A 22,267-nucleotide genomic window follows, 5' to 3' on the forward strand; every position below is an offset into this window, starting at 1 on the left:
CACTCCTTGTACAACAGCGACAGCGACTTCCGAATGATCCTCTGGGCTCTGACATTAAGTGGTCCCTTGATTCTGGATAGTTCGATTAGTTAGGAAAAACTTTACCCAACAGCATAACAGCCGATGCTGTAGATAATATCTAGAAATGCCAAGTCATTATGAAAATGAATAAATTAGTAATGAACTGGCCAGAACGTGCCCAGCCCAGAAATTGTCTCAACAGCCAAATCGCTAAGGTATCCACGTGAATGTAGGTGTTTTGAGTGACACGACAGTTTATGGATTAAGTGACACACGACAGCATGATATCTGCTCCTCACACTTGGGCGCTTCACATTCACATTCATCATACATTGGGAATATCTCTCATGAAAAATAACTTACAATGCATGACAGGATGTGCGTATAAAGCATCCTATGTGAGGCGCAGATCCAATCTCATTCCATTATAGACTTGGTCTGTGGTGGAGACTGATGAGAGAAGCTCGGATCGGATCTGCTACCCACACGCCACCAATAAATACACTACAAATTAAGCTGATTTGAACATTAGGAACATAGTTAGGTGAGCGTCTTGTGGGTAGTAGTAGTAGATCCGGACTCCACAGAAGGAGGACGGAAATTTTAATAAACAGACAGTATAATTGTGTTGGTTTTCTGGTGGAAAAAGGATTTTATTGGAGTGGTTTTTCTTTTTTAGCTTTGATTTTCTATATTTAATAATTTAAGAAAACTCTATAATGCCAAAAGACATGATACGGAAGGATTTCATCAAATAAAAACCTTTACAATAACAAAAAACGTAACCAATAAAACAAGGGGGAAAATAGATGGGTTTCCAAAGTAAAAGAGTTCATCTTAACTTTGTAAAGCACTGCAATTACATTTTCTTCTCTATTCCTAATTTTCTATTCATTGTTGCCATTTCATCATATCTTCTTTGAGTTCACATCTGCGCCCCACTAGGGACGCCCTTGTCGAGCGCAGATCTAAATTCATCTTCTTTGCATTAAACCTCTTGTAAGTACAAATGCAAATATGTACACTATAAATACATAAATACATACAGAATGATATAAAATATATGGTTTTGTACTCCTTCCAAACTAAGCCTAACGAGATCTATCATCAGTTCATCTCACCAATCAGGTTGACATGAATGAACTAGTTGAATTGACCATGAAAGGTCAGCGATCGGGATCTTTGATAGTGTTTTATTTTTCAAGTATTTTTTCTAGAATTTTAGAGGGGGTATTTACCAATATAAATGTTCTTTTTCTTAAGAAAATGCGATATTTGCACCCAGATAGGAAAAAAACTCAAGAGAATGTGAGAAAACTTTCAATTTGCACAATTTGTTTAAAAGAAAATTATTTTTTAAACTAATAAAAAGATATTTTAGTAGGGGTGCAACTTGGGCAGGCCCTGTCCGAAATATTACATGGGCTGGGCTTGGATTTTTGGTCCTTGGGTTGGGCTCAGACCCAAGAAATCTGGCTTTTTTTAATTTTTGGGCTGGGCCCAGGCCTAGCCCTTAGGTAGCCTAAACCCGGCCCAACTATACACATATGTGTATATATATATATATATATGTTAATTTTGCACATTTGTATACATATTTATCAATTTAGATACATATTTTGCATACATATATACATAAATATATGTATACATATTTGCATAAATGCATATATATGTATAATTTTAGAGTGGGTTCATTGACCAACCCGAGCTCGGCCCAAGCCCAAGCCCAATCCGACTTCATCAAATTACAGTGCAGGTTGGGCTTAGGTTGGAAAAATCGGGTTTGACCTCGAGCTTGGGCCATAAGCCCAAATTTTAGGGCTAGGCCCGAATTGACCATAAACCCAGCCCAACCTGCCCAATTTGCACCCATATATTTTAGAAACGAAAACCTCAAAAGGGACAAATCTCTTAAAGTACCCCTAAGTTTTAAGAAATTGACTTACTCTATCCTTATTATTTAAAATTGCCTTACAGTACCCCCAAGTTTTTTGACAAATGATTAAATCTTTAACTACCATTAGCATCCATTAATGGAAAATTGGAAAACGACTATTTTATCTATCGTTCTTTAATTTTTCAAAATGAAACATTTGAATTAATTTGCTCTTAATGAAAATGTAGACACAAAAATTCCACACCACACCCCAGTCATCTCTTCTAGTTTTACCATTAGCAATGCTGAATGATAAACATCAAATGGCATTTAAAACAAAAAAAGTGCGGAGGCAAAATAGACTATAAAAGGATAATATTGGAATTTAAAAATTTCTATGCATCACATGAACAGATTGTGATGGAACATACTAAAGGATACTAATTAGCCAATTGTTAAAAAAAGTTGAGGGAAATTTAAAGACAATTTTTAAGTCTCCTAACACTTTCTCTTCTTATAAATCCTCTTATATGTTTTTTCTTTACAACGACCCTCTTGTATGTGTTGCTTTAAAGCTCCTTGAGCCCAAAGTATAAATAAAAAGTAGGGAAATTCCCAATTAGTATCCTGTACTTTGGGTCTAGTGTTATTTTGGTCCCCGAACTTTAAAATGTAACAATTCAGTACCCTAACTTTCAAAACGTGTCAATCCAATACCTACCGTTAATTAGTTGCTAACCAGCCATTAAGTAGCACTTGAAAAAGACATAAATGCCCTCGGAGTGTCATCTAGTTTTCTTTATAAACCATCTAAACAATGACAAAAAGTTAACAGTCCCAAATCCTTACCTCTTCTATTCAAGAAAGTTGGAGTAACCGGAATCATGACCCCGACTTTCTTGAATAGAAAATGTAAGGATTTGGGGCTTTTAATTTTTTGTCAATGCTTAGATGATTTATAAAGAAAAATAGATAACACTTAAAGGGCATTTGTGTCTTTTTCAAATGCCACTTAACAACTGATTAACAGCTAGTTAACGGTAGGTACTGAATTGACACGTTTTAAAAATTTGGGTACTGAATTATCGCATTTTAAAAATTCGGGCACCAAGACCCAAATTACAGGATACTTCCAATTAGAAAATTTCCCTAAAAAGTAAATTAATAATAACAATGAGCTAATACCCATTTAGTTAACTGTTTTTTTCTAATAATATTGATTGTTTTATGAATAATGGTATGGAGTTGGTGATTATATACTGTGATTCTAAAAGTTTCTACAATTTCTTGGTCAGTTCACCCTAATTTTCTGACTGATGCTTGTAGTAGAACTTTATTCAGTGCAGTTCAATGAATTAAGTGACCTTTTGGCGTTAAATAGAAACATAATAAGCAACTCTTCAATTAGATAGGACATGATTTGACCAATGAGAAGAAGGTCCTAACATTGTAGGCAAATATTAGAACAATTATAAGGCATAATGGTAACTGATAACTAATCAACCGGTATCAATTGCTATTCATGATCAAAATTCACAGGGGTTATGAATTATAGACCACCGGTATCATACTTTTTCGGCATCATAGAAATTGGCCAGGTCCCAGAGGAGGATTCATGTACGTCTATCTCCCGTACCCACTTGCAGTGCTACTGAAATCTGATCCTCTCTTCTTTCCTTCTCACTTGAGGGACCTTCCGCTCGGAACAACTAATCTGAAACTCTTAAAGACCCTCTGGATTTTGCTTCATTTTCTTTTAATTGATAATGGCTTTGTTTACTGATGGATTCTTGTTCATGGTATCTGTGAATCCAAGGAAAAGAATTTTCTTTTCTATTTTCAATTTCTAGTATTAATATCTTTCTGATCAATGGTCTGGAGATGGGAGATTGGTTGCTCAGATTATGCAGATAAGAGAGTTCTTATCTTCTTATGGGGCCATTTTTGGATTGCTGTTAGAGCTTCTGCAGTTTCAGTAAGATGGTATGCTTAAAATTTCTTTAAAAGGTTCCTTGACAAACGAGTCAAATTTGTGGGATTACTGCTTCAAATTTCATCATCTTGCAGGGTTAAGTTTGGGGCCTTACGTATCTATTTCCTCAAAAGCTTTTTTATTTCGGGTTTTGATTTGGCTCTCCTATGTGGCTTCCTGAAACTGATTTTAGCTTCATTAGTGGTTAAGGTTTTCCTTCTTCGGAGTCTTGGATTCAAGAGAAGAGATTCAGAAAGATTCTAGGAAACTTTACGTGGATCTATGATTTGAATTTGTGATGGGTAGCAAGTCTAAGACAATTGTTTGGTTTAGGAGGGATCTCAGAATTGAAGATAACCCAGCAGTAGCTACGGCTGCTAGAGAAGGCTCCGTTCTGCCTGTTTTTATCTGGTGCCCTAGAGAAGAAGGCCAGTTCTACCCCGGCCGAGTTTCAAGGTGGTGGTTGAAGCAGTCTCTTGCCCACCTGGATCAGTCCCTGAAATCTCTTGGGGCTCCACTTGTGCTGGTCAAAGCTGAGAGCACTCTTGCTGCTCTTTTGCGGTGTATCGAGGCTGTTGGGGCGACCAAAGTAGTTTATAACCATCTCTATGGTATGCTCTGATTTCATACTTTGGTGCGTAACTATTTTGATCAGTACATGGTCTTTGATTGTCTGGACATGAGATGAGCACGACACCCCTCACCAATGTCTTACTTGCATTGTCGAATTCTTTTCTTGATCCATATATAAAAGAGACTAATGGTGTAGACTGCGTTCTTTACAACATTTTGCAATTATTGAGTCCAAAAGGAATGCTTTTGTGGATATTTTCTGCATCTTTTCCATTCTGTTGATTGAATATGGATTACTATCTTATATGAAGCATATGTAGGATTACTTATTTTGAAATTTGATTAATATCTTTCCCTTTTCTGTTAATTGAATTCCTCGTTAACATGAACTACGGAATCCAGAAGGGGCAACTCTCAAAATAGGAGTAGATATAGAAAGTCAAAATTCTAATGGCCTAAAATGGCAATCTTCGCGAGAAGCAACGTACATCAACAAGGAGGAATTCTTGTAAACAACGGTTTATGCAATCCTTGTAAGCTTCGCCCCACAGGCACTGAGACCCATGAAAATACACAGTACAAGACATAATAGACAAGGTTATACATGTATTTATGGGTCCCACCACTTTATAATATGCAGGATGTAAAGAACAGAAATTAGCGAGCAGAGCTCCATGCGTACAAAGGTTGCCTCTGAACTTCCTTTTTAAAAACAAGTCAGGCAGGCTGAGTTCTCCTTTGGTAGCCCATGGAAAATATGTAGACCTTGACCCCCAGTAAAGGATGTGATCTAGAATGTTGCTGAGCCTCCTTAATCTTTTGATGGTAAAAAGTTTCATCAAAACAAAAAATGATAACAAGCTATTGGGATGAGGTTTAGCGCACCCAAGTGCCAGAAAATGATAACAAGCTATTGGTAAAAAGTTTCATCTGATCTTAGTCTTACTCCTTAAGGTTTTCTTGGAGGCTAGGCCTAAAGAAGACACCCTGAATCTCAACCTTGAGGCTCACGTCTAATGCATTTACACTACAGTTTAAGGTGCCTTATGCCAAGAACAAGTTTTTTATAATATTAATTGCAGTATGAAATGCATGAATGAGTTAAATACCGACTCTTAGATTTGCAGGCATGTTTTTTTTTTTTTTAATTTGTAATTTTGTATACATATTTAGGATTTTCAACACTCCTTTTGAGGTTTTGGTTTGCAATAAGAGCTTTCTAGATGTCTAGAAGGATTTAAGGAAGATCTTATCACTTTTTTACCCCTTATTTATATAATGTGTAACTCATTTACATATTCTTCTTATATAAAATCGTAGTCCTTTCTGCATAGTTTATAGTAGACATTTTAGTCCATGCTTATTTTTTCTTTAAATAATGGGATTTCATGAGACTTAATCCTCACATATTGAAGCTTAATCCTAATACATTAGAAGATTTCTGTGCCCTGTGTCATGCTTCTGCATTTTAAAGCATTGACTTATAGAAGGGGAGCCAAGGACCCGAACAAATAGTAGAAGATGGAGTACTATTCAGATCCTTAAGAAGATATTAACATTTAAGGCTGTCGGATGAAGAAAATAATGCTTGGTTTTCCTTTATTGTTCTGTGTGCACAATAGGCTGGGAGTTGCTGTGTACAAATACGTCTTTAGGAAGGCTCTGTCTGTTGAGAAAAGCATCATTGAAATGCATATGCATGTGGTATCTGACTTATTTTTATTATTGTTATTGTTGTTGTTGTGATAATGTTGATGATGCATTTTCTAGAGTTTAACCTACTCCACATGACGTGTTGGTATCTTCCTGGGATAGCGGAACTTTTTGATATCTGGAACTGTGTTCTAATTAGGAGCATCCAGATGCTACATTAATTAGAACAGGTGCTTCCCTTCTGGTATCTTCATTTGGTTCTCAAGCAGATATTTCTTAATGTTGAAGTCTTGAAAAATTGAGTACAATAGTAAATATTTTGTACTTGACCATTGGATTAATAATCTTATTTTTAGTTAAATTTGGATTAGTCTCTTGGTATAAGAAATGTCCAACCGGCTTTTCTAGCAATTTGGCCTCTTACTGTAATTTACATCTGAAAGTGATCCTTGTTAACTGCTTTACTTGCACCAGTAAGAAAGCAAATTAACAGGTGGCTTCCTGTCCAGATCTCTTAAGCCAGCTTGTGATACTTTTTTGTTTTATTTCTAACCATAAACTTCCCTCTTCTCAGATCCTGTTTCCCTTTCCCGGGATAATAGCGTCAAACAGAATCTGGTAGACTTAGGAATTTCTGTGCAAAGCTTTAATGGAGATTTGTTGTATGAACCATGGGAGGTGCACGATGATAAGAGACATGCTTTTACAACCTTCAATGCATTCTGGAATAGGTGCTTGCTTGGACCAACTGAACCTGCTTTGCTTCTTCCTCCATGGAAGTTGGTGCCATCTGCAGGTTTGTTCCAGTCTTTTAGCCATATCTACTATTTAGGTTCTTTTGGGAAAATTTATTTTGGTGTCGATTTCAGATACAATGAGACATGAAAAAATAGGCAATAAAAACACTAATAAAGTATGTAATATCAATTAAGGATGTAGATTTGCTTTTGGTTGTGACTTATCTTATAATAACATGATCATAGGGCCTATCCCATTCTATATACTAGAATAATAATGAAAAATATAAATAAACAAAAGGAGTAAAACTACAAGAAGTATGGTTTGCTTAAGCTTTTTTACATGTTTTACTGTGACAGGGAAAGTTGAAAGCAATTCACTTGAAGAGCTGGGTCTTGAAGATGAATCTGAAAAATCTAGCAATGCCTTGCTGGGAAGAGCATGGTCTCCAGGCTGGAGCAATGCAAATAAAGCTCTAATTGATTTTATTGATCATCATCTACTTAACTACTCAAGAAACAGGACCAAGGTGGAGGGAGACTCCACATCACTTTTGTCACCATATCTACATTTTGGGGAACTAAGTGTGAGAAAAGTCTACCAGTGTGTACGGATGAAAGAAATACTGTGGGCAAAAGAAGGGAACTCTATTGGAGAAAAGAGTGTAAAGATTTTTCTCAGGACCATTGGCCTCAGAGAATACTCACGGTACATTTGTTTCAACTTTCCATTTACACATGAGAGGTCATTGCTTGGAAACTTGAGATATTTTCCTTGGCGTGATGACCAGGGTGACTTTAAGGCTTGGAGACAGGGTCGAACTGGTTATCCATTGGTGGATGCTGGAATGAGAGAGCTTTGGGCGACAGGATGGATACACAACAAGATTAGAGTGATTGTTGCTAGTTTCTTTGTTAAGTTCCTGCTGCTGCCATGGAGATGGGGGATGAAGTACTTCTGGGACACATTATTGGATGCTGACCTGGAAAGTGACATCCTAGGTTGGCAGTATATCTCAGGCAGCTTACCTGATGGCCATGAACTTGACCGTCTAGACAGTCCAGAGGTATGTTGCTTCTCCTATTTTATAAGGCCCTGGCTGGGGCAATTTCAATAAAGATTAATGCAACAAAGAGTCTTTGACACTTGAACCCCACAACCTTTAGACTTAAAATATGGATTTTGAAACTTTATTAGAAGAATTATGTATTTCTCTTTCAAGAATATTCTAAATAAATTTATATACAAGTATAACTTGCATAGCAGAAAACTGTTATTATGGTCTGTTATCATGATCATGATCATAATCATCATTATTATTATTATTGTTGTTGTTGTTTGGAACACTTACAATTAGATGTCTATAGTTTATAGCAGTGAAAATAATCTCTTATAAGTTCCTCTTTTCTTGCACTTTAATTTTCTTTCATCTCTTTCAATACTAGGTTCAAGGCTTCAAATTTGATCCAGATGGTGAATATGTGAGGCATTGGCTTCCTGAGCTGGCAAGAATGCCGACTGAATGGATACATCATCCTTGGAATGCTCCAGCATCAGTTCTCAAAGCTGCAGGGATGGAGTTGGGTTTGAACTATCCGAAGCCTATAATCCCAATAGATTTGGCAAGACAGCGTTTGATGGATGCTTTATCCGCGATGCAGGAATCAGAAGCAGTTGCAAGGACTGCAAATTCTGATGGAACAATAGAAGTTGTTGTTGACAACTCTGATGCTATTGAAAATTTGGCAATTCCAAGGGTTGTAATCAAGGAAAAATCTCCATACAGTATCAGTTCTTCTCATGATCTGAAGGTTCCTTCATTTCATACATTCAACAAGGATTCTAATGAGCGGAAGAGGACAAAATACTGGGAAGATGAAAGACCAGTTCAGCAGCATTTACACTATGACAACCATGGAGCTGAGACCTTGATAAGAGATGAAGAAGACTTTTGCTCCACAGCTGAATCTTCTTTAGCTAAGAAACGACGCACCAGTGCAATTCAATTCTCTGCTCCGCAATCATGTTCCTCTTTGTATGGACCACCTGATCCAACACAGCGGTGAGAAAAACTTGACAGATCAGGGATGAAGCATGGATGGTTAGTTGTACTCAGTAGTTATGTACTTAATTTACCAAAAATTTTTGTAATCATATTAATGGTGCTATTAATTCTACACCTCTACCCCTATTCAACCTATGAACCCATGATACTGGCCTCTAAAGTGGTCCCCTTGACTGAGTACCTTAGAAATTTTAGTCATCAACTTAGAGTGGATGACTGTCATGAGTGGAATACGCACTGACAAGCAAGTCTAAATCTGATGTGTGGTTCATAGGAAAAGGAAAAAGAAGCAAAATTAGAGAAAAGAGGGTTGTTGCTGAGGAGTTGATCCTTATCAACTAGTACAGCTAAATTGGTCTGGCTTGCCTGACCGAATGGGCATTTTCATCCTGGGCTCTTCAGTTAAGACCCATGGATCTGCTATATTTTCTGACTTGTTTGACTTATATTTGGTCTTTGCTTGCTTCTGTAAATGGATCAACCAAAGTAGCTTGCTAGATACCCAACTTTGGCTCCAATTTGTTGTGGAACAATTTAAATGGGTTCTTGTTTTATCTTTGAATATTGTTTTCACTTTTCAGTTGTAGGCCATTTAGATTGCTTGGATTCACATTATGCACAAGTGATTGCTTATTTTGGGATACCATTTTGAATTATGGAATATTGAATTGCTTGGACAAAATAGACTGTTATTTTCTTTTCTTTTTCCTTTTATTTCCCTTGATTCTCTAAAAACTAATTGCATGTTCAGGTTGTTTTTATCAAGCATTTGGTTGGTTGGAAATTCATTTACTTGGATCAGGAGTCTTACCCTCTTTATAGATTAATAAAAACATTTCTAGGTCATTTAGAGGACATACTAAGTTGTAATTGTTGTTTTCTGCAGGAGGCATAGGAGGTTGTTGACTGAACTAATCTTAAATGCACCAGAAACAGAAAGTATTGATCCTTGAGGAAAAGAATTAGTGGGTGAATGTATGTATAATATACATTTAAGTGCTTGATAAAAACTTTATGTTCCTTTAGCTTGTAAGGTATAAACAAGTTTCTCACGCTGATGCAAATATGTACTAAGGAGAGCACACGGTCAATGTGCTTACAAAGTGATAGTATTTAATTATCTGTAATCATCAATCCATGATCAAAGAGAGTTCATTAATAATTTAATAAGAAAAAGAGAGAAGAGAGATCTCTCCAACTCAAGTCAAGGGGCTGAAGTTAAAAAGATACACGGCTTAAAAGCTTATATAAACAAATAAATTGCAGGAGTTCAAAGTAGTCCTGCTTGTGGGACCCAGGGTCCAGGGCCTAGAGACCCAAGGCGAGGTTCTCTTCCAACCATTCTTTCACCTTGCTAGAAAGCCAGCGGGGTCATTAGATGATCTGGTTCTGTAGGTTAGCACTTAGCAGTTGGTAGTCCCCTCAACAATAAAATCAGCCAAGAGCCAGCTTAAGATCATAGAGCACCAAAATAGTCCTACTCCGGGGCCATTGTAGCCGTACATTAGAAGTTATTTGGTGCCAAATTTGCAGGTGTTTCATGCTCGGGATATCTATGGGTTCTGCCATAGAGATTGCTTGGTCCAATAATCAGCATGATCAGACTATCTCGGCCCGTATTATTTTCTGTATTAATTTGACAATGAAAAGGAATATCTATTAGATGGGCCTAGTGTGGCATGGACTAATGTAATTCGTATAACTGTCCCAGATGGAGATATGCATTGGATTCCATCAGTCAAAAATTGTTGGTCTTAAGACTCTCAACCATTCTGCTAACTAATTTCTTGTCTATCTTTTGTACATGATCTATATCTACGAGACATGCACTTGGTACTACAAAGTATATGGTTTCTTTGGCATCATACCTGGCGCTGCATTAACTCTTGTAAATTAATGATAGAACTACTGTGACTTCTTCGTATTGCTTTCTATTTTCTTCTTACATTTTCTTTTTCATTTGTGAACATATGAAATACATTTGGAATTCCAAGTTGTTCCATAGAGCAGTAGCAGATATAAGCATCCACATTTAATAAGGTAATTAAGCTCTTTCTAGTATCACTTTTATGAGAATACCTTCTTTTTAAGAATTAAGACACCATCTTTTTTGTCTGTAAGATGGTTTCAATTTGCTCACTCAGACTTCCAGTCTTCCATATCCATGCAGCACTGCTTGCATTCAAGAAACTTTTCTCTCTTGAGTTTTGCAGAGTTAGGAAGTTATTTTCATCAATTATTGGGAATATTCAATTTCAAGGGTGCTTCATATTCTATTGAAAAGCTAGTAAGTTATCTTAAGTTCCTTCACCTTGTGACACTCTCTTGCAAATCAAAGAAGTTATTTTAGAGTTTGCAAGGTAAAGAAGAAGCGATGCTTTTTTCTTTTTTCTTTTGACATAAATTTGGTGGATAACAAAAGAATACCTTGATGGAGCTGAAGATTAAGAAGGTGCATAATTAGTGACTTTTAAGATGAGGAAAAGGTGTGGGGTTGTGAATACTGAAGCTCCTGTTGAAAGAACCTTGCGTGAGATTAAGGTTCATAGTATTGGAATGAAAAGAGTATTGGATAGGCGCTTTTAAGAGATTTATTGGGCTGTAACACGTGGATACAGTGGAAAATTTGAGATATGCATGGATATACTATACTGGGGAGATTCAAATTCCAAACAATACATCAACAAAACTAATGCACCGTAGTTGGTTGAAATTCTGATCCTCCAGAATATGATTCTTGTCCATAAACCCCTCTATATTTTCTATACTTTTTACTTACTATTGGTGATGTGGTGGCAACAAGTCAAGAAAGGACTTTGTATTCAAGTGGCCACATTTTCTTCTTTTGCTTTTCGCATCATTGAGTTGCATTTTAAACCTAATTCCATGTATTAGGCTATTGGTTTGAAGGTCGTTGAAGATTCCATTAAGAAGCTTGCGAAGATGGGCATTTCTAGAACATGAAAGAAGTAAAGAGTTCCCGCCTGCTGAAGCCGGAAAGCATACCGGCAGTTTGAATAGCGAAAGGGAAAAGATACCAGGGATCAAACTCAATTGTAACCTGTGACATTCAGAAGAACCAAATGTAACCTGTGACTTCACCAGACATGATAATTGCGACCCCTTGATTTGTGTCTTTTGGGTTTTCTGGATAGTGGTTGAATACTAAACTGGATAACTATTTCAAGGTTTTAAAAACCGGACTGGATACGGAACCGTTATAGGACTGGATACTGGGTTGAACGGTCAGACCATCCGGTTCAAACAGACAGCCCATTCAGAATACTTAAGAAAATTAAAAATTAAAAAATGAATAAAATAAAAAACAGTCAAAAACTGTTATCTGGGTTGATGGATCGATAATTTAACCGCCCAGATAAATGGATCATTGATGAAATCAATGGTTTTGGCCAAAAAATGGTTTTAGGGTGAAACGGAACCAACTACCTAACCAGCTCCTGGGTCAACCGACCCGACCATTTGGTCTGATCCAATTTTTAAAACCATAATTACAACCAAACAAGGCCCCTCTATCAGATGAATTTGCATCTGCATCCCACAGACAACACCACAGCATATCTCACCCGTGTATTGAGAACGTTTCCCAGTGATAACTACAGGAGATGTTCCCCAATGCATGCTGAGATGTGCATGTGGGGCGCAGATGCGAATTCCTATTAGATATGACGATCCGAATATCCTTATTTTTTGAAATACAGAGCTACATAGAAATTAAAAAAAAACAAAAATCTAGCTTTTCTCCCGCATCTATTAATCTTTTGAGACCTATAAAAAAAAACTAATGGAATACGCAGTGCAAAGTATAAAATGACAAATTATTGATCACCTAAGCTTTGTCGAACTTTACTGGGGCTATTGCAAATGTTCCATAAAGAGAACTTTCATGAGACTGAGCATTAAGTAGTAGCTCTGCCGAGACTAATAACATATATTGAATCAGCCCAACAAAGAAGCTGAATGGTCCAAGTAATTGACCTATCTCTCTATTCAGTAGGCATACTGGGTGAAACTTGTAGAACGGGTTTTAAAAGCCCAAGCCCAAGCCCAAGTCCTCAAGAAAATTCTTTTACGCGTCTGTGTGTGAAAAAGTCTTGACTTCAAAGAGTCCAAGCCCAAGTCTCCAAGAAAATTCTTTTACGTGTGTGTCTGTGTGAACATGCTTGACTTCAAAGTTAGATGGGCCCAAGGGATTCAAGTCAGCCAGTCCACTGCAGTTATACATGCAAATTTTCTTATTTCCACCCACAAGTTGTCAAGCCAAACAATGAAAAAGAAGGAAAAAAAAAAAAAAAGATTTATGGAAGGCAACGTCGACCGACTTCATAAAAATAAATCGATCTGTTGTTGCCAAGTTCCAACTGGGTTCTTGCTTTTGATTATTTTTCTTCTGTCTTTTTATTTGTTGTTTAAGCAACTGTGTAGTTATCGAAATAAAGTATAGATTCATATGCCACCACCCACTAAACTAACCAAGTAAACGAAACAAATAAAAATCTGAGAAATGGTGGAAGGTTGTCTAAAGTACCAAAAGACTGCAATTAATATATCTATATATTATTTGAAATGTAAAATTCAAAGATATGCTGCACCTTTCTGAATGTGACTTCCCAAAGTTAAGTATATAATATAAATTTAGAATCTTAGGGAAATTAGAAATTTAATATTTAGTGGGCAGAGAGATGTATAAAAGCTTCGACTTTAATAATTAAAAAAGAAAACATAGCAGCAGTACTATAAACTGAATCATCTCTACCTGACTTACCTTTTATAACACTATAAAAGGTGACATTCATGAAGACTATCGTTGAATACATAACTGCCCAAGGTTTTGAAAGTTTAGATTTGCAATCAATGTTTAGTAAAACCAACCCGGGCATTGACCCAGAAATTTGGCTGGGTCCTGGGTGATCAGCTATCCGGCCGATGAGTGGTTCACCCTTTCAACCCTGGGTGAGCGGTAGATGATATACGCAAGCTAGGAAAAGTGGGATTTACAAAATATAAATATCTATTAATTAATAAATAATAATAACCAGGTAAATAGAGAAATGGAAAGAACAATCCATGAGGGCATTGGCAAATGGCATGGGATGATCCCTCGTGAAAATTGTCGTGTAGTTTGGTATCATTGCCATTACCAATATTTTTCTTTTGTCATTAATTTCTTGCTCAAATCTCAAAAAGTTCAGATTCATCTATAATTAATATCATGCATGCATTTTTCTAGTCAAAGGGACTATTTTATGACATGTGATAAGTCTAAAAAATTTGCATCGATAAACCCTAAACATTGCAGGTAGTAATGACAATGATACCAACAATACCCATGTTTGATGTTTCTACTTTACACATAAAGATCTAATTAGGCATCTCTTTCAGATATTTTTGTTTCTATTTTTAACTTTTAGGTAGAAAAGATATTCTTTATTTAATTGTTTATATAATCGTTTTGGTTGCTCAGGTCTTTGTCACAAATTAATTTGGTCAATCATGGGGTCTGACGTCATTGTATAAATACATAACACAATAGAATTAATTTAGCTTGGCTTGCACGTTAGTGTGTGTGTGTTATAGTGGTGGGACAAAAATTAAAACAATAGGATGGTTTATATATATATATATATAGTGAGGTAGAATTGTAAGCGTTTTTGCTTTTATTCTGGTAGTTTATTGATCAATATTTGTTGGTTTGTGTTTGCTCACAGCCTCGTCACTGGTTATGCGGCATGGCGCCATTGCAAACAACTAACATAGTAAGGCGACACAAGTAATTTGGTAGGTATCTTATTAATTAATTTAGGTTTGTCGACGCAGCAGAGTCGCACTTCAAAATAAACAATTGAGTAGAGTCGTGCATTCGAGATCGTGATACCACCCATTTTTTGTATACACGAATGGTTTGCACAACTTGCTTCAAATTCCGTCCATGTCTCAATGACAACCCCCCGAAGCACTAGAGGGGACTCCCTTATTGAGCTTAATTATTTATTCATATATAAACAGCCAGATGTCGTTCTGCTGACTAAAACCACTCTAATTAGAATAAAATGAGCTTAGTTTTACAAATTTCATATTACTGGTGGGACTTGTAGGGCCTGGGTTGTGTTCAAATAATCAAATTTGCTTTGTCACAGTTCCATACACAATATGATCAGTCTAGCCAGAGGGAAATTAATTAAGTAGTGTACTTGTCTCTTTAATTTGTTTACAACACTAATTAATATATGCTACCAGAAAATAATTACAAGTGCAAACAAGTTGATGGAAGTGTTTAGGTTATTATAAGATGGATACAATATTCATCGAAAAACTGGTTTGTTTTACTAAATAGAGTATATTTATTTCGTTCACCAATCTATTTATCTTCATGCATGGTTCAATTAGTAATGAAGGTACGGTAGAGTAGATTGACCATAGAAATTTAGAATTACTATAATGTAAGCTAGAGTCTTAAATGGGATGTAGCATACTTTTGGGCTGTCAGCTACTCCATAATTGGAGACAAGGAAATTCATGATATTGCCACAGAAGTATGTTTTATAATATGGCATGTAGAACATTTTATTTGAATGCAGCAAAACCAAATAAAGCATATTGACGAATCGAAAATACAGTCAGAGAGATCAAGGAGGTTTGACGAAGTTGTATATCGAAATCTGCAACCAGGAGAAAGGTTAGAGGTCCAAGGAATTGTTCTTCGGATAGGTACTTTGGCGCTTAAGTAGGATCGAGAAGGATGTGGTTGGGCCGGGCAAGTTGAAAAAGCGTTGGTCTAAGGCAAAGAGGTATTCAAATAGTGTTGTTCTAAAAGAGATCCCTTATCTCGAGTAGGGAATACCTACTTATAGTTGGACGTCTGTGTCCTAGATGGATAGGTCTTTCGGGATTGTCGAGATGAGAGCATTTATTGAGGTCTTTGAGAGGTTTTTTCTTCTCTGGTAGAGTCCGCTTCCTTGTCCATGCAGCATATTTCAACATGGTCGGTCTCTTCCGTTACATTGCCATATTTCAACATGGTCCGCTTCCTTGACCATATTTCAACATGGTCGGTCTGAAAAAGGGGTGGCCACAAACATTGCCACATATCATTCTTGGCTAGCTCAATCATCATCACCCAAATACATACCCACACCCATATATAATTATATTATTTAATTAGGAAAAAAAGGTTCTCTGGTTGGCCTAGTAGGGGGAGTTTCGTTACCTGATTTCCTATTCACTTTCTTTATCCCTGTCTTTACCCATTAGTGTGGGTAGAGAGTAGTAGGCAGGAAATCTAATTTGTTGATATAGCTAATCCTAACTAGTAGTCGATCAAGTAGGGGACCTTGTGGAATTGGCTACTTATTTCTGTCTCTTCTTTTCATATTTCTGATTGTTTTTTAACTATGGGGAGTCTAGTTTAATATTTTGTTATTAGTCAAAAAAATACATTTTTTAAAAAAGACTAAAACACCCCACATCTGCATTAGTTTATTATAATGCATGTATGTACCTAAATGACCACCCTACAACATGAACTTGGATCGTCTACTACGACTGAAGCATTGACTAGAACACTATTCATTTATTTTCCATTCACATACAGAATTGGTTATTGGTTATGTGGTCAAAAACGCATTGAATTATAAACGTGTTTTGTTATATGTTTTTCTTGTCGACATCAATCCCCGCTTTTTCTTCGCAAGTAACAGTCCTAATTGTCTTTGAATTCTCATAATAAGTTATATACAATTAAATTAAGCTATATATATATATATATATATACATTAATATCTATTAGTTTTCAATATTGTGACAAGCGACTAAAGCTACATTCGTACGTTTTGGGTCACCATATAGACAAAATTAAGCTTCCAAATATTAAATCTCAAATTTATGTATGAACCAGTCAGTCAACAAGTTAATTGTCTAGTACGAGCAAATTAACGTTTTAAATCATGCTCAAAATTTCTCCTCCCTGCCATTATTTATCTCACCCAGAATTATATCATGCGTGCATGGTGTTGACTGTTAACAGCAGCCTAACACATAATATCATATGTACAGTATGCAGCATGGCACACTTTTGTCATGATGAAAATAATATTAATGCAGATATAATTGGGCCAATTAAACTATTTCTCATGATCAGCTGCGTGAGTGTCTAATTAGACCTCATAAACTCTCCATGCATCATGCATGCATCCTCCTGCACAAACGCCTTGCCTTGGCCAGCTCCATATGCTGTGTGACCATGATTCTTTTAATTTGTATAGGCAAATTAAAGGGGCCGGCCTGGGCCTGCCCCAACTCCCAAGTGAAAGTGAAACAAAGAATACCAAATACTAGTAACTAGCTGGGAGAAGTAGCAGTGATATCCACATGCATGGATGATGGACCCCGATCAACTCAATCTCACCACGTGGCACAAACAGAAAGCCACTTTCAGGCACGCTCCGCTTTGTAGGCCGCGAAAACCAAACAAACGACAGCAGCAGATGAAAGGTTATTGTTTATCGATGACAACAAACAAATAAAAGTTGCTATATTGCCTATTGCTATGCTAGTTAGGTAGTGCCTACTACCTAGTGGAGACTGGAGACAGGACTGAGGACTGAGGACTGAGGACTGGGGAGAGGAGAGCAAAAAAGTTGCTTTGTACTCTAACCCAGTGCTGTGCTCTCCTCCTCTATCCCAGTGCAACGATACAATCGAAGGAAGGGACAAATACCATCTCATTCTAGTTTTGCCTTACCTCTGTCTCTCTCTCTCTCTTTCTTCTGTTACCCTTGTGACCACCGTCCTTCCTTTGTACCAACTTTTCTCACGTCCCAAACTTCTCTCTGAATTTATATATGCTTCATCTCACATCTCTCTCGATATTATTTATATTCCACACTACTTTTCTCTCTTCTACCTTTTTTAATAAGTCCTAACTGAAGTATTGGCTCTGATATTAGGATGATCATGACCGTTACTTACAGTTGTAACGACGGTTATTGTTTATTTTTTTGCTGCAAGACAATAGCCATAGCAAGAGGCAAAAACGAGCGAGAGACGTGAAAAAAGCTGAATGACTATACTATATAGTATTCACGAGGACGAGGAATGAGTGAACCTCATGTCCATCGTCTTCTACAGTTCTACGTTTGCTGTGATCACAATTTCACACGTACTCAACACTCAGGCACCTGGCACCGCTTATGCCTAATACTTGTCCAGCAGTGTCACTCATTCCTCATTATTTTCACTTTTTATTGATTGGTTAGATTGATTATTTTCACTGTGTCCCACACATGACACATGCATAAAACTTTATCTTTAGTCCTTAATCAGGGGCGTGGGGCCCCTCCCCCTTCCTTATCCAAAGGCAAACCAGATGAACGATCTCGATGTATTAGATAAATCTGGTGAACGTGGGGTTCCCCTCCCTTGAAGGGCATCAGTGCTTCACGATACTTTCTCTCTTTTTATATATAATATATATTCTTCTAACCAACTAGGCAACTACTATCCATCTGTTTCCCTGTCGACATCTTTTGCCTGTTTATTAGATAATAAATACGTTTAATAGGGTAATAGCCACTTAATTTTTATTAATTTATTTATTTCCTTCTGAATATTTACATTTAATTAATGAAAGGTGTAGGTTTTTCTATTCTTTATGGAATAGTTAATTGACGCTGAGATCGTAAACTAACAAACAATGGCAAAGCTTGCAATTAACACCAAGTTTCGGGGTAAAGTCCAACTTTCTTTCTCTCATCTCATCATCTGTTCCCCTGGCCTACTAGCAATCGCATTCTTCTTCTGCAAACGCAAAAACTTCCTTTCCAAGAATAGGGCATTTAGGTAATTCAACGCAAAAACCAATCCTACTTTGGGAGGAATACTTGCAGTAATTGCCATATGGAGTAGTTGTAGCCGTTCGATGCGTTACGTGGATGACTCTTACCGGGCAGATCTATGCAGCGAATATTCGCCCGTGACATTCGAAAACATTTTTTCTTTATAAATACGGAGTTACGGTTCTTTGGATCTTTAAACTAGACCGAAAAATTAGGAGATGTGTGAGGGTCTGAAGAGGGATTACCAGGTCTGTGAAGAGGTCGGCCGGGGAAGATTCGGTACCGTCTATCGGTGCTTCTCGCCCGACTCCGGTGACTTCTTCGCCTGCAAAACCATTGACAAGCGCCTCCTGTCTGACTCCGTCGATCGAGAATGCTTGGAGAAAGAAGCCAAGATCATGCATCTTCTCAAGGGCAACCCTAACGTCGTCCAGCTCTTCAATGTTTACGAAGACGACAACTATCTTCACATGGTCATGGAGCTCTGCAACTCTTCTGATCTGTACGATCGTGTCTCTAAGCGGATTTTTTCCGAAGTTGAAGCGGCTGCCGTTATGTTGCCGCTAATGGAAGCAATCGCTCATTGTCACAGGCGGGGTGTTGCTCACCGGGACATCAAGCCTGATAATGTGCTTTTTGATGATCGTAACAGACTGAAGCTCGCTGACTTTGGTTCGGCCGATTGCCTTCACGAGGAGAGATCTATGAGGGGGGTCGTTGGCACCCCGTACTATGTTGCTCCCGAGGTTCTTTCTGGGAGGGATTACAGTGAGAAGGTGGATGTTTGGAGCGCGGGGGTCATTATGTACATAATGTTGGCCGGAATCCCGCCTTTTTACGGTGATTCTGCGACCGAGATTTTTGACGCTGTTCTTCGTGCCAATCTTCGGTTTCCGACTCGGATCTTCCATTCCGTGTCCCCAGCAGCCAAGGATCTTCTTCGGAAGATGCTCTGTAAAGACGTTTCGAGGAGATTCTCTGCAGAGCAAGTACTAAGTAAGTTTTTTTTTCTTCCCTTCTCTCTGTATTTCTTTTACTCATCTCTGACAAAAGGATCCCTAACTTCTCCTGTTTATCGGCGTTCAAAAGTCGCTCTTCAAGGTTTCATAGATTTTTCGGGGTAACCATTATTTTTTTTCTTTTTTTTTTGAGTAAAAAGAGTAGCCATTGCTATCGCGCTTGGAATTCTAAGAACATTTCTTATCCCTGACTAACTCTTTTTCTAAGATTACAACCTTTGTTCTCGTATCTGATTTTTCTTCTTTTGTTACTTTTATAGTTTTATTTTCTGTGTGTGTGGGGGGGGGGGGAGAGAGAGAGAGAGAGAGAATCTCTTCGGTTAGTTTTTGCTGTCACTTGTTTTTTTTTTATAAGGGTATTCTGTTTGAGTCTTGAGAGAGAGAGAGAGAGCCTCTTCGGTTAGTTTTTGCTGTCACTTGTTTTTTTATAAGGCTTTTCTGTTTGTTAGTTGGGTTCTATTTAAGGTGGTTTTGGTGGTTTAGGAGTGCGCGATGTTTTAGGGATTGGTAACAGATGAAATCTTTGCAGAATCTGTAAAACGAGATAGTGATAAAAGGTGTTTGGGCTTGCTCTTTTTTTGATGGATATAGGACATCCGTGGATTACAAGCGGAGGAGGTGAGAGATCCATGAACGACCTCACTTGAACGAAAAAAAAAAGTAAAGAAAATGCTGCCACTAAAAAGCGTGAAGCGTATGATGTATAGGAGGAGGCCTACGACTACTGTACATATACGCTGGGTAGAGTTCAGGTACTTGGGTTCTTTGGAAGTTAATGAAGCCGGTTTTCCTTTTCCCAGTTGGGAGGAAGTTGCTTGCAACGATATCGCATATTGGGGACTACGCAACCACCCAAGCCAAGGGCCCAAGACTGAACATATGTTTCTTATTTTCTTTTCTTTCTTTTGCGTGTATGACTATGAGGAACAGACTCAAGAGAGTCAAGAGAATGTAGATATACGTTAAGTTGTTAAGAAATACTAGCCGTGCGGCATACGGCTACGAGAATCTTTTCTTACGAGGTCTCTCCTTCCTGTTCATGACATCATGTTATTGTTTCGTTTGCTTTCTCTTTCTTGCCTCTGGTTTTTCTGTTTGTCTCAACAGAAATCGGATTTGTTCCTCACACTCGGTCACAGAACGCGCCTCATTCATACCAAATCCAGATTCTATTAGAACACCGAACACTACTACCACTACTAGAGTTTGTGTCTAGTGTGCGGAGAGAATACAAAGTCAAGAAAATCGATAACAATGTGCAATAGGATGGATAGGACACCTATCACAAACTGAATGGAAGTGCAGGGTGGGTGAGGAAGAAAAAGCAGCCAGCCACTAGCCAGTAGCAGCCAGACGACGGAGTATGATCGAATGATCGATAGCTCTAGGGAAGGGTCCCTATATACGTGGGTCCCACGAAGAGTATATTCTAGAGATCGAGGGCGAGGGGAAATTTGATCATTTTAACTCTCTCATTCGCATGTACCGAAAAGAAAATGTCAATATTATCCTCGTCGAATATAACAAGGATGGGGTAGCCACTTGTCCTTTCCCGTATTTTAGCGCGCGTCAAATTCAAAGCCCCTTTTATAATAATATACCCTATAATAATAAGGGAAACTTTACGGCATTATAGGGAGAACAACCGACGGATGGTCAAAAAGGGAAGATAGGGGTGTGGCTTTATCAATTATCACGAGTCACGACTCTCACTTGGTGCTCTTATACATAGGATTCTTTATTTATTGTATTGAAAATTGGAAGTTTTGATAAGTGCGTTCGGCGATATTTATACGTCGTGGGTGGGGACGGAGTACGGGAAAGTGTGGGGGACAGGAATCGCGATTCTCGGTAAGCGCGCTGTGTGTGACATTCTTCAATGTCAAGACAAATTTACTTAAGAACAAAGAAATCAGGCGAGTCCCTACCATAAGGTCCGGAGTCCTCAGTCCACACTTCAGACTCCCGAACTTTCTTCGAGTGGTCGTGGTCGTGGTCGTATAAATTTTTTGTGGCGAAGCCAGATTTTTACATCATGAAGTTGAAGGTTTTTCATAAAACAAATTTGAAATCAAAGCCATTTTGGTTATGTCTGCTGATATGGCTTAGTGGAGATGTAGTGATCCCTGAATAGTGCTCGGTTTAGACTTGTACGGTGGCAATGTCACTTTATTTTGGACTCTTTTAGATATTTAACTTACAAAGTTTAACCAGTGTTAAGGACTAGGTTGAGTTCATACGTTTACATTATAACTAATTTATAAAACAGAGTTGTTCACCTGGTAGTGGACTAGGAGCAGCCAGCTCAAATGTCGAGGGGGGAAACGTTTTGGGTTCGTAATATCATATTAGACTTTGATGTTTCTATTGATGTATCATAAGTGTTAATTCAGTATTTGTTGTTAATTTGAATTTTAAAAGCGTGACAATTTAGTATTAATTCAGTATTTCTTGTTAATCAAATACAAATGCCTGTCATCTAATTTTCTTTGGTAA

General features: G+C 37.6%; 2 protein-coding genes and 1 long non-coding RNA gene across 6 annotated transcripts; 2 read left to right on the forward strand and 1 right to left on the reverse strand.

Annotated features, from left to right (window-relative positions):
- The first annotated feature begins 3,542 nt into the window (after nt 1–3,542).
- Nucleotides 3,543–10,004, forward strand: LOC104610020 (cryptochrome-1-like). 3 transcript variants are annotated; one of them, XM_088894989.1, is made up of 6 exons: nt 3,545–3,883; nt 3,968–4,483; nt 6,673–6,894; nt 7,196–7,902; nt 8,282–8,898; nt 9,788–10,004. In XM_088894989.1, the coding sequence occupies exons 2-6, from the start codon at nt 4,171–4,173 to the stop codon at nt 9,852–9,854; spliced, it is 1,926 nt and encodes a 641-aa protein (XP_088751115.1). In that variant the 5' UTR covers nt 3,545–3,883; nt 3,968–4,170; the 3' UTR covers nt 9,855–10,004. The 3 variants fall into 3 exon arrangements, with proteins under 3 accessions (XP_010274772.1, XP_088751115.1, XP_010274771.1); XM_010276470.3 differs by having other exon boundaries at nt 3,543–4,483; nt 8,282–8,937; XM_010276469.3 differs by having other exon boundaries at nt 3,545–4,483.
- Nucleotides 10,005–18,929: 8,925 nt separating this feature from the next.
- LOC104610021 (phosphoenolpyruvate carboxylase kinase 1-like) lies at nt 18,930–20,789 on the forward strand. 2 transcript variants are annotated; one of them, XM_010276473.3, is made up of 2 exons: nt 18,930–19,748; nt 20,301–20,789. In XM_010276473.3, the coding sequence occupies exons 1-2, from the start codon at nt 18,971–18,973 to the stop codon at nt 20,351–20,353; spliced, it is 831 nt and encodes a 276-aa protein (XP_010274775.1). In that variant the 5' UTR covers nt 18,930–18,970; the 3' UTR covers nt 20,354–20,789. The 2 variants fall into 2 exon arrangements, with proteins under 2 accessions (XP_010274775.1, XP_010274773.1); XM_010276471.3 differs by having other exon boundaries at nt 20,363–20,789.
- Nucleotides 20,033–20,294, reverse strand: LOC148804067 (uncharacterized). The gene is made up of 2 exons (XR_016080506.1): nt 20,164–20,294; nt 20,033–20,083 (listed from the first exon to the last, which is right to left on the reverse strand). It is a non-coding gene; the product is annotated as an uncharacterized LOC148804067 (long non-coding RNA).
- Nucleotides 20,790–22,267: the final 1,478 nt, after the last annotated feature.

Source organism: Nelumbo nucifera, chromosome 1, assembly GCF_055504915.1.
Source record: "Nelumbo nucifera cultivar China Antique chromosome 1, China Antique-T2T, whole genome shotgun sequence".
Lineage (NCBI taxonomy): Eukaryota > Viridiplantae > Streptophyta > Magnoliopsida > Proteales > Nelumbonaceae > Nelumbo > Nelumbo nucifera.

What these genes read in the sequence shown, in the direction of transcription:
- LOC104610020 (XM_010276469.3), top strand. Translation starts at nt 4,171, where the DNA reads ATGGGTAGCAAGTCTAAGACAATTGTTTGGTTTAGGAGGGATCTCAGA. An exon ending in AGTTTATAACCATCTCTATG is followed by an intron (nt 4,484 to 6,672) that starts GTATGCTCTGAT and finishes CCCTCTTCTCAG; the next exon opens with ATCCTGTTTCCCTTTCCCGG. An exon ending in ACCGTCTAGACAGTCCAGAG is followed by an intron (nt 7,903 to 8,281) that starts GTATGTTGCTTC and finishes TTTCAATACTAG; the next exon opens with GTTCAAGGCTTCAAATTTGA.
- LOC104610021 (XM_010276471.3), top strand. Translation starts at nt 18,971, where the DNA reads ATGTGTGAGGGTCTGAAGAGGGATTACCAGGTCTGTGAAGAGGTCGGC. An exon ending in CTCTGCAGAGCAAGTACTAA is followed by an intron (nt 19,749 to 20,362) that starts GTAAGTTTTTTT and finishes TGATGGATATAG; the next exon opens with GACATCCGTGGATTACAAGC.